The sequence below is a fragment of the Equus quagga genome, chromosome 3 (genome assembly GCF_021613505.1).
Source record: "Equus quagga isolate Etosha38 chromosome 3, UCLA_HA_Equagga_1.0, whole genome shotgun sequence".
Classification (NCBI taxonomy): domain Eukaryota; kingdom Metazoa; phylum Chordata; class Mammalia; order Perissodactyla; family Equidae; genus Equus; species Equus quagga.
Genome location: NC_060269.1, coordinates 85153641 through 85170094, shown reverse-complemented (window position 1 = coordinate 85170094; position 16454 = coordinate 85153641). Strand labels below are relative to the sequence as shown.

At 38.1% G+C, this 16454-nt stretch overlaps 1 protein-coding gene across 6 annotated transcripts in view; it reads right to left on the bottom strand.

The window, feature by feature from the left end:
* Nucleotides 1-16454, bottom strand: part of FAM13A (family with sequence similarity 13 member A) — a 311577-nt gene that overhangs the window by 177217 nt on the left and 117906 nt on the right. For all 6 annotated transcript variants that reach the window (XR_006887912.1, XM_046656086.1, XM_046656085.1 and 3 more), the window contains exon 5: nucleotides 16261-16414. Coding sequence is in view for 5 of the 6 variants with exons in the window: in XM_046656086.1 (XP_046512042.1) it covers nucleotides 16261-16414 (154 nt within the window). In the remaining variant the exon portion in view is untranslated. The remainder of the gene's footprint in view (nucleotides 1-16260; nucleotides 16415-16454) is intronic.

Here is a 16454-nt window from a genome sequence, read left to right as displayed (position 1 = left end):
CCTGTGCTTTTAGAGTCAGATCCAAAAAGTCACTGCCAAGACCAATGTCAAGGAGTTTTCCCTCTATGTTTTCTTCTAAGAGTTTTACAGTTTCAGGTCTATGTTTAAGTCTTTAATGCATTTGAAGTTAATTTTTATGTGTGGTGTAAGATAAGCATTCAATTCCATTTCTTTTGCATGTGGATATCCACTTTTCCCAGCACCATTTATTGAAGAGACTATCCATTTCCCCATTACATGTTCTTAACACCTTTGTGGAACACCAGTAGACTGTAGATGCATGGATTTATATCTGGACTCTCTATTCTTTTCCATGGGTCTATGTCTGTTATGACAGTACCATGCAGTTTTGATTACTATAGCTTTGTAATATACTTTGAAATCAGGAAATATGATGCCTCTAGATTTGTTGTTCTTGCTCAAGATTGTTTTGGCTATTTGGGGCTTTTCACAGTTCCATTATAAAATTTAGGATTGCTTTGTCTATTTCTATAAAGAATTTCATTAGGATTTTGATAGGGATTACACTGAATCTGTGGACCACTCTGAGCAGTATGGCCATTTTAACAAGATTAATTCTTCTAATCCATGAACATGGGATGTCCTTGAATGTTATTTGTGTCTTCTTTAACTTCCTTCAAGAATATTTTATAATTTTCAGTGTACAAGTCTTCCACCTCTTTGGTTATGTTTATTCCTAAGTATTTTATTCTTTCTGTTGCTAAGGTGAATGGGATGTTTTCTTCAATTCCTTTTCTGATAGTTGTTTGTGTATTGATACATAACTAATTTTTGTATGTTGATTTTGTAGCCTAAAATCTTACTGAATTTGTTTATTAGTCCTAACAGTTTTCAGGATTTTCTATATATAAGATCATGTCATCTGCAAACAGAGAAAATTTTACTTCTTCCTTTCCAATTTGGGTGCCTTTTCTTTCTTTTTCTTGCCTAATTGCTCTGGCTAGGATTTCCAGTACCATGTTGAATCAAAGTGGCAGGAGTGGGCATCTTGTCTCGTACTGAATCTTAGAGGGAAAGCTTTCAATTTTTTGCCATTGATTATGATATTACCTGTGGGTTTGTTAGATACGGACTGCAGCGGGTTGAAATAAGTTTCTTCTATACCTATACTGTTGAGAGATTTTATCGTGGATGGATGTTGAACTTTGTCAAGGGTTTTTTCTGTGTCTATTGAGATGATAATTTCTTTTCCTTTTATTCTACTAAAGTGGTATATTGCATTGATTGATTTGTGTGTGCTGAAACATCCTTGCATTCCAGGGATAAATCCCACTTGGTCATGGTGTATGATCCTTTTAATGTGCAGCTGAATTTGGTTTGTCAGTATTTTATCAAGGATTTTCCATCTATGTTCATCAGTGATATTAAGCTATAGTTTTCCTGTGGTGTCTTTGGTTTGGTATCAGGGTGATGCCAGCCTCATAAAATGAGTTTAGAAGTGTTTCCTCTTCTTCTACTTATTGGAAGCATTTTAGAAGGATTGGTATTAACTCTTCTCTAAAAGCCATCTGGTTCCAAACATTTTTTTGTTAGGAGGTACTTGATAACTGATTCAATCTCCTTATTTATTTGTCTCTTCTGGCTTTCCATTTTTTCTTGATTCAGTTTTGCTAGGCTGTATGTTACTAGGAATTTATCCATTTCTTCCCTCTTAATAGTGGGAAGCCCCTAATTCTTTTACATTTAAAGTAATTATTGATACATGAGGACGTACTATTGCCAATTTGTTCATTGTTTTCTGTTTGTTTTGCATCTGTTTTGTTCCTGTTTTTCTCTCTGGCTCTCTTGCTTTGTTACTTGATGATTTTTTTTGAAGTGATGTGCTTTGGTTCTTTTCTCTTTATCTTTTGTATATCTATTACAAGTTTTTCTTTCAGGTTACCTTGAGGCTTGCCTAAAATATTTTATAATTATAATCTATTTTAAGTTGATAATTTAAATTCAACTGCATACAATAACTCTACACTTTTACCATCCTACACACTCTGTGTCCCTGGAGTCAGAGTTCGCTTCTTTTTAAATTGTGTATTTATTAACAAATTTTTATCTTTTAACTTTTTATATTAGGGTTAAAAGTAATTTGTACATAACTATTACAGTGTAACATTATTTTGTATTTGTCTATATTTTTACCTTTACCAGTGAAATTTATGCTTTCATATGCTTTTGCCTTGTTGTTTACATGTTTTCATTTGAATTTGAAGGACTTCCTTAAGCATTTTTTTGTAAGGCCAGTCTAGTGGTGGCAAACTCCCTTTTTGTTTGTCCCTCAGTTTGTTATTTATCTTTCATTCTTAAAGGATAATTTTTTCAATTATAATATTCTTGGATGGTAGATTTTTTTCTTTCAGCATTTTAAATTCATCATTCCACTCTTTCCTGGCCTGCAAGGTTTCTGCTGAGAAATCCACTCACAGCCTTATGGGGCGGGGGGGGGTCCCTTACATGTGATTAGTTGCTTTTCTCTTCCTACTTTCAAAATTCTGTCTTTCTCCTTGACTTTTGAAAATTTGATTATAATGTGTCTCAGTATAGTGTTCTTTGGGTTGATCCTATTTGAGATCCTGTGAGCTTCATAAATCTGGATGCCCATTTCCCTCTGAAGATTTGGAAAGTTTTCAGTCATTATTTTCTTAAATAAGCTTTCTGCCCCTTTCTCTCTCTCCCTTCTCCTGGGACACCCATAATGCATATACTGGTTCAATTGATGTCTCATAAATCCTGTAGGCTCTCTTCTTCTTTGTTCTTTTTTCTCTTCTGATTGGATAATTTCAAATAACCAATCTTTGAGTTTGCTGATTCTTTTTTCTGCTTGATTTAGTCTGCTGTTGCTATTGTATTTTTTTCATTTCATGCATTGTATTCTTTTGCTCCAGAATTTGTGTTTCTTTTTTACGATTTCTATCTCTTTGCTGAACTTCTCATTTTGTTCATGTACTGTGTTCCTGATTTTTTTTTGTCTATCTGCATTCTCTGATAGCTTGCTGAGCTTCTTTAAAACACTTATTTTGAATTATTTGTCAGGCAATTCATAGATCTCCATTTCTTTGGGAAGTCAGTTACTGGTAATTTATTGTGTTCCTTTGGTGGTGTCATTTCTCTTGCTACTTATTGCCTTGTGTTGGTGTCTGCACTTAGCTGAAGCATCAGCAAAGACTGTAATGGCCCTTGGCAGTGAAAACTGTGGGTGTCTGTGGTGGCACTGAAGGCTGCTGGTATCTTTTTGCTCTCATATATCTCCATAGGAAGAAGTCACAGACAAGGGTATCCCTCTTGGTGCCAAGTTGTGCTGGCCTGTGGAATAGGGTGATGCAGGTAGAATGCTTCCTAGACTTATCTATGTGGTCATCCTTGCTTTTTGTGCTCCACTTGGCTTGCTGGAGCTTCTTAATTGTACTCTAGATCTATCCTAGAGCTATCTTCATCCATTAGGAGTTGTCAAATTGTTTTTGCGGAGGGACAGAATGGGGCCTCCTAATCTTGCCGATGTGCTTAGCTTTCCTTCCCATTATGTGTCCCTCCAGAAAATGGCTTTACTTTTTCTTTTTTCTTAGTCCAATTTTAGCCAGGGTTACTTTCTGTAAATATACATTTATATTTATACATTTATAAATATACATTTATTCATTTGATTCTCACAATAACCCTAGGAGATACGTATTTTTACTATCCAAATTTCTTATATATGGAAAGTGAGGTACAGAAAGTATAAGCAGACTGTCATAGGTCACACACCTAATAAGTGGCAGAGCTGGAATTTGAAACCAGGCAGTGTGTCTCCAGAGGCCTGCTCTGTACAAAGCCGTACAAAGTAATGCTTCTCTAGAAGAATCCTTCCTATTTAATTAGAACAGGAAATCTTGCAGGTTAGATGACCCCCAAAAGCAAACTACAACAGGAAATGATTTTAAAAAATGATACATATAAATGATACATACTTAAAAATTTTTTTTTACTTTGAAACCCTTAAATGTTTATTTATTTTCTAGTCTTTAGATGTGGGCCTTTGTTTGGGAATGGCAATAGCTTGGAATCTCACATCTTCTTCCTCGTATAAACCACAATCATAACGTGTCACCTATGTCGAGTGAAAACAAAGCCTTTAATCTTTATCAAATTTCCCCAAGGTATTCAACTTAGCTTTTGTAAGAGATAATTCTTTGTGAACACCATGCCATCTCTACACGTCCTCTCTCCAAGCACCAGGAAGACTTTCTGGCCTCCCTTACAGTTAGCTTAGGAGCCATATGACTGAATCTGCTCATCGGAATGTGAGCAGAAGCATTATAAGCCACTCCCAGGTGTAGTCATAAAACTATTTCATACTATTTTCAACCTCTTCTTTTCCTACTGAGGCAAACTTGGAGGATGGTTGAGACAAAATGGAGAAGGACTGCTCAACCAGTGGACTGTGAAGTGAGTGAGAAATAAACTTCGACTGTGTTAAGCTACTAAGATTTCAGAGTTTGTTACAGAAGCTCCTATTAATTATTCCGACACATTTTCCTAGAAATAGCTATAATGTTACATTCACATTGCATTTGTTTAATTATGTGGGTATCATTAGAAAAAACCTGACATAAATAGTTTTGGAAACAAACACAACTGACGCTTGGTTAGCATATGGTAAAACTGGTAATGAACAAGTACTTGAGAGAATAGCCTATTAGCCACAAGCCTTTGGAGTTGCCATGGACAGAGTCAGCATGCTTTAAAAGCAAATGCAGAGAATTGATGAATCTGGCAAATTAGTTAGGTGGAGTCCTGTTAACCAAACTTTTACTGTATACTCTAGAAATGTGAATTATTACTAATGCCCAGAATAGTTACCCTGACTATCTTGAAATAAGTTCAACTTTTATTTAGACATACATGGTGTAACTCAATGGACATTTCTGAGTAAATTTAAAAAACTAGAACAAGTGCTTTGGAAGACACAACAATGCATGAGTTACACCATAACTTTTAGAGACAAGAATGTATAATTAAATATGAGATACTGTTCTTACCCTTGAAGAACTTATAATGCCATACAAGAGAAAAAAGCAACTCACTCCAAGGCAGAATGTGAGATTTGTTCCAATAGGAGGAAGGACGCCCCTAAGACAACAGAGGATATGGGGATGAACTGTGGCGGGAGGGTGAGAGGGGGCTTCCAGAGGGAGCAGAATTTGACATGTCTTAGTTGGACTCCCCAACTCACCCAGCCAGAAGTAGACCCTGCAACAAGGATTGAGGGTGAGTTGTTTATTTGGGTGGTACAGCAGGGAGATGGGGTGGTCACAGAGGGAGAAGGAAGGTAGTACGGGATGTCATTTTAAGTTACTAGAGCTATTACAGCAGTTCTGAAGCTTTGCAACTTGGGGGAAAGCTCTGGGAAACACACACCTCCGAATTATTCCACCCAAAGGGCAAAGGAGCTGGGAATTTATACCCCCACACTTCTCAGTCATTGGTTAAGGGCTGCTCCCGAAGGGACATTCTTTGCTAGGCTCTCCTGGTCCCTAGAAGTATAACTGCCATCCCTCGGAGACCAACTGAAGAAAACAGGAGAAATTTAGTTCTAAATTAAATACAAATAATCTTTGAAAATATGCAAATATTCACTTGCCATTTACTAAGTGCCCCTATTTGCCAAACACACACAACATAATGATTTTTTTAAGTAGGCAACTTCTGAGATGTCAGTTCCAAAGTACTGCCATCTCACTGAAGCAGCTTAAAGGTTGCCTAGCATAATGACGTTTTCATAATCAGAGAGTAATTTCGTCTATCTTCTGTTAAACATTCCTTTTATAGGAAAGAAGGAATTTACCACCCGACAGAAACAGATAATCTACTCCAAGGATTCCTAAGCAGACATGACTTTCTAGTGCTTATCTGTAAGTACTCTACAAAACAAACGTCTGGGGAGAAGAAATTAATAGTAATCTGAATTATAGATATGTGGCTATGATCTAAAAATTAGAGCCATCAGAGTACCCCAAGCTAAGCAAGAACTTTTATCACTTAATGCTTTAGACTTATTGATGATCTAATCAGTTTCCACTACTAGAAAGTACCCATTTGAGCCATGCAAACAACATTCTAGCAAGCTATTTTACCGTTGCTTTTTTTAAACACTGTCTAATATTTTTTAACCTTCAAACTTAGAACCAATCTAGAAGGTATAGCTCACTACCCAAAGAAAGGTTTTATCTGAAGACATGAGCAAATGAATTTTAATTTAGTGCTAGTTCCTGGGTGCTCAAAATAACATACAGATTTTGGTGGGTACAGTTAATCATTCCCACTATGTAAGTTCACCCACACAAAGAGACAAGACAGCCAAACCACAAACTAGCAAACAATCACATAAAAACCAAAATACTTTTTATTTCCTATTATGACTCCACTGCTATGGAGTATTCATGAGGGGCTAGAGAAGAGGCTAGGAGTCCTGCAGTCACTACCGAGTTCAAAACCCAGCTCTGTCATTTACTGCTACTGACCCTGAATAATTTACTCCTTAGATTTCCTCACCTGCAAAGTGGAATTGGGATCAACTAATTTACAGAGTTACTGTGAGAGGCAAATGAGATACTGTGCATGGAAGAGCTTAGCACAGTACCTGGCATAAAGCTCTCTTTTCCCTGTGGCCCCTCTGTTCCTGCCCTGATTTTGTTTATGTGCGGTAGACCATAAGTTCCTTGAGGGACAGGGACATGTTTTATGTATTTTCTGAAGAGGCCCAGCACGCAGTCCAGAGCTTTGCAGACTAGGCAGTAAATAAGAAAAAAAGTGAACAAATATTTGTTGAAGTTAATTTGTTTAGACTGTAGCCCTAAATACAAAATGGAGACTCATGCAATGTTTCTAAGCATGAAAAAAACATGGGAAATATTTTAGGCAGTTTATGTGACATATCAGTTTATGCGGTAAAAGACTCTGACTCTACAGGAGTAAGACTGAACTTTGTAATCAAACTTGCCATAACGGACATTGATAAGTGAGCACACGTCCCTGAAACTAATCACCATGGAAGACTGTTCTAGTTGTTTGTTTTTGCTCAGAACATTTTAAAATAACTTTTGAGAGTTTGCCTATAAGTCACACAGGAAAATCAGCATAATTATTTTATAGACAGATTTCAATTTTAACCCCAAAAGTTAATATTTCATCACTACTCCCAAACTTAGATCTGCTGTGGCTTAAAGTGACTATTTTCCATAATTAAATAATGCATTAAAGTACAAAGATTTCCAGTATAATGATATACAGAAAAATATGACGCATGAATTACATATGTTCTGAAGACAATTTCCAAAGAAATTCCCAAAGACATAATGAACAATAGCAACATTGTCTAATAAAGACAGTCTCAGAAGATGTTTGGAATAGAGTGCTACTCACCTAGACACTTAAACTTTGGCAACATATTAATCATGTTATTTTGTGTATGTACTTACATATGAGACTGACACTAACCCTATTAAATATATACTTAAAATTTTTACCTTACACATAATCATCATACATTATATTATTAAAACTTTTCATATATTTATTTTTAATTATTATAGTTATGTTATTATATATCATGTATAATAAACATATATAATTTATAAGTTTTAACTTATATTTATAGAGTATATCTTCCTGTCTACCTCAGTATCTGCCATCCTCCTGGGTAAATTCAGGGTCCACATGGGCAAACCATCGCTATCTTTATTTGTCATCCTTTAACCACCTCCTTTCCAATGATTTCTCTTCTTCTCCACTTCAGTCACTCATTCTCATAAACACAACCTAAACCTTATCATCACTCCAGATTGTTCCATCTCCAAAATCACTAATGCAAACATCCCACTCTCTGTTCACAGCCCCCGAATCCAGCTTGCTTGCTTATCTACTCCCATCTCAAGTATTCTCTGGCCTAACTGGGGTCTCTAGCACCTCCTGTCGTCTTGCTCTTTCATATCCTAACTTACCCTTCAGCTCTTCTCACCACCTTTACTACTGTTACCCTGGTCTAAGCCACCACAGTTTCTTAGCCCCACTATTTTAATGAACTCCCAACAGGTCTTCCTGCTTCTGCCCGTCCCTCTCAACAGTCTATTCTCTGCCTAGCAGTTAGAGCAATCTCTTTAACACATAAGGCAGATCATGGCCCTCTTCTGTTCAATACTGTTGAATAAAATACTGTCAGAATAAGTCAAAGTCCTGACAATGACTGATAAGAGTCTACAAGATCTGGTCCTTTGTTGCCTATGTGATCTAATTTCTCTTAACTTTCCCCCTTGCTCACTGTAATCCAACCACAGTGACCTTCTCGACTCTGCTATCAAACAGAACAGGTATACTCCCATCTCAAGACCTTTGTACTGCTCTTCTCTCAGCTGTCTTCATGGCTTGCTCCTTCACCTCCTCCAAGTCTCTGCTCAAATGTCGCCTCGTCACGGAAGCATTTTGACCATCCCCTTTAAATGAGCAAATGATACTCCTCTACCTTATCAGTACTACTTCTCTCCTTCTCTTTTTCTCCACAGAACATAGCACCACCTGACATACTACATATTTCCTTAATTATTTGCTTATTGCCCTTTTTTTTATATTCCCATTAGAATATAAGCTTCATAAGGGCAGAGACTTGTCTATTGCTCACTGCTATATTCCCTGTTCCCAGAACGATGCTTTGCACATAGTAGGCACACGATGATTATTTAATTAATGCAGCTTAGATTTCATGGTCCATTATTTCAATTATATTTTTGCCATTGAATTTTGAGTATGTAAAAATCTGAGTGATTAATTCCTGAGCAGATACAAGGGAAAAGCTTCACTAAAGTCTGCATTTAGATCATCTTATGAGGAGAGACTCTAAAATTATTCTGAAGCTGGAGAAATTAAACTGTGGCTGTTGGATGATACTTCAAAGATGTGATTCTGTAACCAGTTATTCAAAAATACAGCTTTGACCTTCCAGTTTGGCAAAATAAGGGCACTTCTGCTTATGCTCCTTCCTTGAAACCTACAAGAAACAAAAATAATGAAAAAGAAAAAAGAAAGCTTCACCTTAAGTGAAGTAAGAAATGGCCATAACTGTAGACAACCAAATATGAGGACTACTTGCCAAGTTCAGCAAAATGTGGGCCAAAATGCCAAGAGCCAACATATACATTCTCAGACCTCCAGCAGATTACAGATTTCTTTAAATGTCACACTCCTAAGAGGTCTATCCAAAATTAATTTGATTGAAGTAACTAGAACTGGTAGACATGGCCAAACCATTGCAGAATCTGAGAAAACCTTGTAGGGACCAAGGTTCACTCTCAGAGAATGGCAGGGAAAAGGGAACTGAAGGAGGGGTCATGCAGGTAAACCTTTTTCCTAATCTTTGCCTTGGCCCCCTGGTAGAGGAAGCCCGTGTGGAAGCGAGGCTGATGAATGGGTTGTAGAAGCCGTGATCAATTGTGCAGCACTGACTGGAGTTAGCTGAGCAGAAATAGTTGTTAGGTGAGTCCCTTGACAGCCTATGACAAAAATGCTTCCCTGAGAGTCACATCAACTTTCTGTTTGTGCCAGAGATAAAGTAAAAATCTAAAATACAGCTTAATTAAATCCATCCTGTTCTTAAAACCTTTCATTATTCTCCTATAAGTTTTAACTACACAGTTGAACTCCACACTAGCTTAACTCTAGTATCTAGCTCTCTCCTGCCACTTCCTATGGTCTAGCCAGAAATATCTGGTCACCACTACACAAACACTCTATGACCTAAAACACACTCTTCTGCCTGGAAGGTTTCTGCATATCCGCTTCCCTTCCTCTCCTCAGCGACTTGCTGAAATGCCAATCATTTTGCACAGGGTCACTTAGATACTCCATTCTTCCATAAAACTTCCACTTAAAGGAGTCTTGTGTTTTTGTTGCTTTTGAAAAAATGATTCACTGTCAAAAAGCAGATCTGGATAGATCCATTAAATACTAAAATCACACTCTTCTAGCCATTGAGGGTACAATCAGACTCCTGCCCTTTCAAAGACCAAAGGACACTGAATCATATGAAAAGCTAGAATACTGAGTGAATAGTAAGAACCGTCTAGAGGCAGGAACTTTTCTGTCATAAGTAACACATCTGATTGGCAACTTTATTTTTCTGCTTTTGACTGTCTTCCCTCTATCATCAAACCTGATTCCCTGTAAGGTAAAGGGAAGTCAGGTGACATCATAAAGGTTGATGTGACCCTAATGGCTTTTTTATTTTAAATATAAAATTTACTGAAAATTTGCTATGATTATCCCATTTAATCATAACAAAACAGCCAAATTAGTTACTGATATTTTTCCTGTTTTACAGATGAGAATACCAAGTTTGAAAGAGAGACTGAGTGATTGGAGCAGAGTGACACAAATTGCAAATTCTCATCCATTGTGATTCCAGAACTGGAGTTCTTAACTCTGTGCTCTAAGTTTATTAGTGTATCTGCTCAAGTATCTCTGACCAGATCGTTTCAGAGCAAGCCAATGGTTTCATCAGTTACTCCTCAGCCTATATTATCACCCAAACCAAAAATAAAAACACTTTATATTTTTATAATACTTAACTGGCTTTGAAAATACTTTCACAAGCGTTAATGACTTAAAACCCACAAAAAATCTATAAGATTTTTGCCATTTTAGATAACAGGAAAGAGGAAGAGAGATATGACTCATTACCCAGCCACACTATTGAGAAGCCAGGTTACAGAGATAAGCCTTTTATCCTAACATCAGTGCTCCTTCCAGAACTGTTGAAGAATTTTCTTAAATATGGTAGTCTAAAGTATTCAGTGAACTATCATGCTTCTAATTTCATTCAATTTAAAAACATTATTTCTTTCATGCTATATACAAATTATGATCATAGACATTATTTTCAGTAAAATGAATAAAGAGAGTCTAGACATTGACTTCAAGGAATTTTCAATGTCAAGCACTGTGCTCACTAGATCAACAAGCATGAGGCCTGAAATGACATCGTTTCTACAATTACATCAATTAATGCCTTCTGGGGCATCAAATATATGGGAGGGAGTGGTGAAAAAGAAGTGTGAATAGGTAGGGTGGGTTCAAATCATGAAAAGCCTTGTTTGTCAGGTTTATAATATCAGGATAGGTGACGAGGAACCACTGAGGAATTCTGATACGGGAAGTGACATGTCATATTTGCATGATAGGAAGTACTTTAGGCAGCAGAAGAGGGAAGATGGCGTCGAGGGGCAGACTAGAGTGAGGGAAACCAGTGAGGAGGCTATTGCAGTAGTCTCCCAAGGACCAATCAGTTCTCAAATCGGGCTGATTATTAAAATTGCCAAGGAAATCTTTTAACATACAGGTTTTGGAGCTCTGCCACGAGTTTCTGACTCAGTAAGTCTGGGTCAACAGGTGATTGTGATAATGAGCCAGGGATAGAATGTTCTTGCCTGGGTGAGAGGCAAGGAGGAGGCACCAGTGAGGGTGGGAGAATTAAGAGATACTTAAGCAGTAGAATTAACAGGTTTTAGTGACTGATGGACATGAACCTGGAGCACTTGTGTGGATGGATGGGCCATTCATGAAGCCCCAGAATACAGTGGACCATTAGACCTTCAAGGGCAAGAGAAGATGAGGACATGCAGGTGGGAGTGACAGCCAGGCAGCTGGGGATGTAGGTATGGTTTGCCAGGGAGAGCTCTGGATTGAGCACCTAAGAATGGGCCTAGGAAATAACAATGTTTAACTCTAAGAAGGAAAAGTCCTCAAAGGAGAATGAAGAGAGGCTCCAGAAACAGGAAGAAGACAAGAACATTCAATACTCATTCAAGTGTTTAATGGGGAAAGTTTGGTTTGGGGATGGAGTGTAAAGGGCCTAAATTCCAAGTAAAGGAGTCTTAATGGTATAATGTCAGCAAAAGGGTGGAAGGCAAAACAACAACAGCCGCAAAACGTCTGCTTACTCAGGGCAGGAGCATGTTATGATGAGGCTTGTAAAGGAGATGGGAAGGGGGTGAGCCTAGAAGTGGGAGAACAGATTGAAATTGTGTGGCTGTGATAAGGGCCCAATCTAAAGCAGTGGTAGTGGGTGGACAAAGGACACCCATTCCAAGAGAGATGTCTAAGACAGAATATGAGTCCTGGTGGGAATGGTAGAGGAGGCAGAATTAAGGATAAACTAAAGATTCTAGCTTGGCACGCCAGGGGCTGGCAAACTAAGGTTGGAGAGGGCAGAAGAGAGACATTGTTTTGAGATGTTTTGGGGTGTGAGCAATTTCAGGTACCAGCATGGCTTTTTACAGGTAGTGAGAAATATGGCTCTACTGCTCTTCTGATACAATGGGGCTAGAGTTAGATTTAGAAGGAATCAGCAGAATGGTAACTGAAGCAAAAGACAGTCACCCAGGCTGTCTTTTGTGAGAATAAATGAGGACCATGGTGACTGTCAGCAGAGTCAGAATGTAGTCCCTAGAGTCGGGTATGACACTGCAGATACTGCCTGACCTACACCAAGTACAGCGAGACATAGACTCTCTATTCTAGATACTACTGCTGTACTCCGTGAACGATTTTGTGGGGTTTTTGGCAATCACATCACACTGACATCTCATACTGTGCTAGCAATTAACTAAAACCCATGGATGATTCCCAATTTAACTATTATTAATTTTGGTCTCCTCATGGAGGAGGTGTAAATCATTTTATGGAAATCATTTTATGAACCTAAGTAAAGGACTTTCTGATTATATTGATCGTATCAGATATGATGCATTTGGTGCAAGAAACAGAATACTTCACTAAAAGTAGTTTATACTATGAGGACACTTATTCCCCTCAGGTAACTGGTAGTCCAGGGGTATGTGTGATCAGGGTTGGATCAGCAGATCAGCAGTGATAAGGAACCAAGGCTTTTTCCTCCTTTAGCTGCCAACCTCAGTGAGTCAGTGATACATTCATCAAGGGCAAAAGACAGTGGCAGCAGCTCCAAGCACTGTACCTGTACATGAAAACATAGGAAAGCAGGTTTGGAGGAGTGGGCATCTTGACCCAGAGGCCTGCTATCTTTCTCTCTTATTTTAATTAAAAATTTAAAAAATAATTTACATACAGTAAAATGCATAAAACGTGTACAGCTGAATGAGTTCTGATACGCATACACTGGTATACACCTATGGAACGTTTTCATCAGCCCAGAGAGCCCCCTTGGACACTTTCCTGGTCAGTCGTCACCACTGCCGCCACCCCCTCCTCCACCCCGAGGCAACCACAGCTCTGATCTCTTACACCATTCACTCTGTTTTGTAATCAGGGATGAAAATCGTTTCCAGAGGCATTCTGCTCTCAGCACACTTTCCCTTACATCTCTCCTTGGCCGGAACTGTGTCACAGCCAACCTTTAAGTCAATCACTGGCTGAAGAGGATGGTACAAGAGACCATTTATAATTCATCCATCCTTTGGGGCTGAGGGAGGGGCCCATGTGACCTCAGCACATTGATGTAAGCCAAATAAAACTTTTTTTTAAGCAAGGAAGGAGAGGGAAATGGCTGCCCCCCCACCCCCATTTTCTTGGTCTACATATCCAGCCATTCAACATCTGGCCTATTCTTCTAGCTTTATTTCACTTGCAAATGTACTAAATATGTGCTCATTCAAGTCAATGATTAAAACACTGAAAAATGACACAAACGTAGAGACCTCCCTTGAAGTTAACATCAATCCACACTCTAACAGTCTGGTCAAAGTTCTTCATCCAGGTCCAAATACAGCCAAACATATATTTGTCTAGGCTCCAAATCTCCTCTTAGCCCACAAGGATATCATGAGAAACTTCATTCAACACTTTATGACTCTGTTTCCCACACTGGGGTACACAGAGGCGTCAGTGGATATATTTAGTACTTTTTCCTCATAAAAGCCTTTTTCTATATCTCGGAAGTTTTCATGAGCCTCAGCTATTCTCAGCTATTTTATGTCTCTGTCACTTGTGTGTATTTATCACTTGTTTTGTGCCTGTTTCCTTTTTTTGTATACATCCTTCTAAAAGCTAAGCTCATGAGAATGACCAGAAGGAGACTTTGGGTTTTTTAGTTGCCCTTCCATTTTTCCTACTTTTCAGTAGGTTAATGATTTCATTGTGAGTCTCTCAATTCCTTTTTAATCCAGCTTCCTTTTGGTTTATATCTAATGTTTCTATGACTTTAGGAATAAAAAAAGAATCTGCTCTGTAAACAATGTCCAGGCTTACAAATCTAACTGTGACTAGCATGTTCTTCATTATTATGGCCTCTAAAATGGCACTGACACATCCCATTAAAATGATTTCCATAACTTCCATTTCATCCCTATTAGTTGTAACTAAGTCCAGAAAAATCACATTCCTTTGTCGCATTATCTACCATCTCAGAGATGAGACCATCAGCAAGATCAACTTGAAAAATGCACCAAATATTAGCACAATGATGCTTCCAGAGTACAGACGTAGTTTCCAAACATGACATCTGTCTGCCTCTAGGCCAGAAAGGAAGCTTGTGTTAGGAGAGCAGCAGTCATCTTCATCCACCTAAGATGCCGGTATTCGGCTCCCAACAGTCCTATCAGTTTGTGTGTCTTCTCTCTTCCTCTCATGCTACATTCTCCACCAGGCTTAGGCCTCGCGGCTCAAGCATTTCCCAGGAGGGCTCTCTTCCACACAGCTCAACAGGTGCTATTTCACTAGCACAGCATAGAACCTCCCACTGCGTATTCCAGCGATTACCTCTATCTCAGCAGGTTTGTCTGGCCGACAAGATCATGTTCATCTATTTTCATTATATTTTAGGTTTACCTTATTATCAGCCCCAGTTAAAAGGCATGAGTGTTAAAAAGCACTTATAACAGTATAGCTGAAACAAAGCCAACCATTTTATAATGTTTCAAAAAGAGACCCTTTTGCAAAGTACCACAGGAATCAGAGGAACAAACTTAAGGTAGATTTTTTTTTATTTAAAAAATAATTTATCAATTTTTTTGGTAGCAAAACTAATATAAGTGTTTTTTTTTTTTTTTAATTTTCTCTTGTGAATCACTGACATACTTTTTCAGCTACCATGATATCTCCATCTTAGGTTACACTTGATATTCTCCAAAGTATCTCACCTTATCATTTTATCTGAGCATTGTTCTTCCCTTCCCTCAAATTTCATTTTAAAGTTCTCTTTACCAGGTTGGCAAGATTCCTGCTAAAAGCATTCCTCTCAGATGTACTCTCCCTTATAGGGAGTCTGTTGTATTAACAGCATAAGCCCTAGTTAAGAAAACCTAGTTTGGGTCATCTTCTGCTGTTTTGGTAGGGTGCTACTTGATATCCATTACTCTTTTATTTCTTCTTCAAAGTCATGGCCTCCACTGGAAGAAGAGACGAAAACACCCCTTCAATGCCCAAACCAAGTGCCTCTGGTTGTATCATTCATTGCCATGTGAACCAATAAGAGTACAGTGCGGTCTGTAAATTTGATAAGTCTCAGAAAGCCTCCTGAGGGTTTCAGATCCATTATGATTTACCTCAATATAAACGAGAAAGAAATAAGATACTTTCCCTCTTTTCCCACGTCTAGAGGATTTGGATGTTTATCCTCTGACTCTCAATTGTAAGTCTTTAGAGACCTATATGCATTCACCTAATGTGTAAAGGATAGATGATAAAATACCAGCCAATGTATACAAAGATGTAGTTAGTATTGTCAAGGACTCTTTTATAGGTTTTTCAAATACTCTCCTTTACTGATGATAGTTACCAAGGACTACATATATGGGACTTCAAATCTGATGTTGAATTTGAAAGTGTGCCAGACACAAGAGAGACAAAAAGACACAGTAATAGTAGCTTCAGGAATGTGCAACCTAGTCAGGAGGCTGGCACTCATGAACACAGCCATCAGCACGTATTCCTGCTGTAACCAGGCTTCCATAAAAAGGTGGCGCACCGAATCTGCCACAGCACTGGGCTCACGCAAGTGCTTTACAGAGAATTTTTATAGCAGCAAAGAAACATCAATCACGATTGTTCTCCAATCTTCAAAGAAAATATATCAGTTTAACACACACTTGATACAGAGAACAGACTTCATAAAAGAACTTAATAAATATAGGAATAATAATCTGAAGTTATATCCATATGGAATTTTTACGACAAAGAATGATTAAAATAAAATATCTCCCATTCAAAATACAGCAATACTGAAAACTAAGTACCCAAGTCACTTACTTTTACTAGGATAAGCCTGGCCAGGCTTTCACACCTCTGGTTATCATTTTCTGTATATTCTACTTCAAACAGGGTATTATAATTTTCCAGTATTTTAGCCATTATCTTGTTGCAGAGGTCTTGTTCTTTCACGCCTTCAAGCCCAGGTGGCACACTAGAAACAAAGGGAAAAAACTGAGAGGAATTACTTCTTA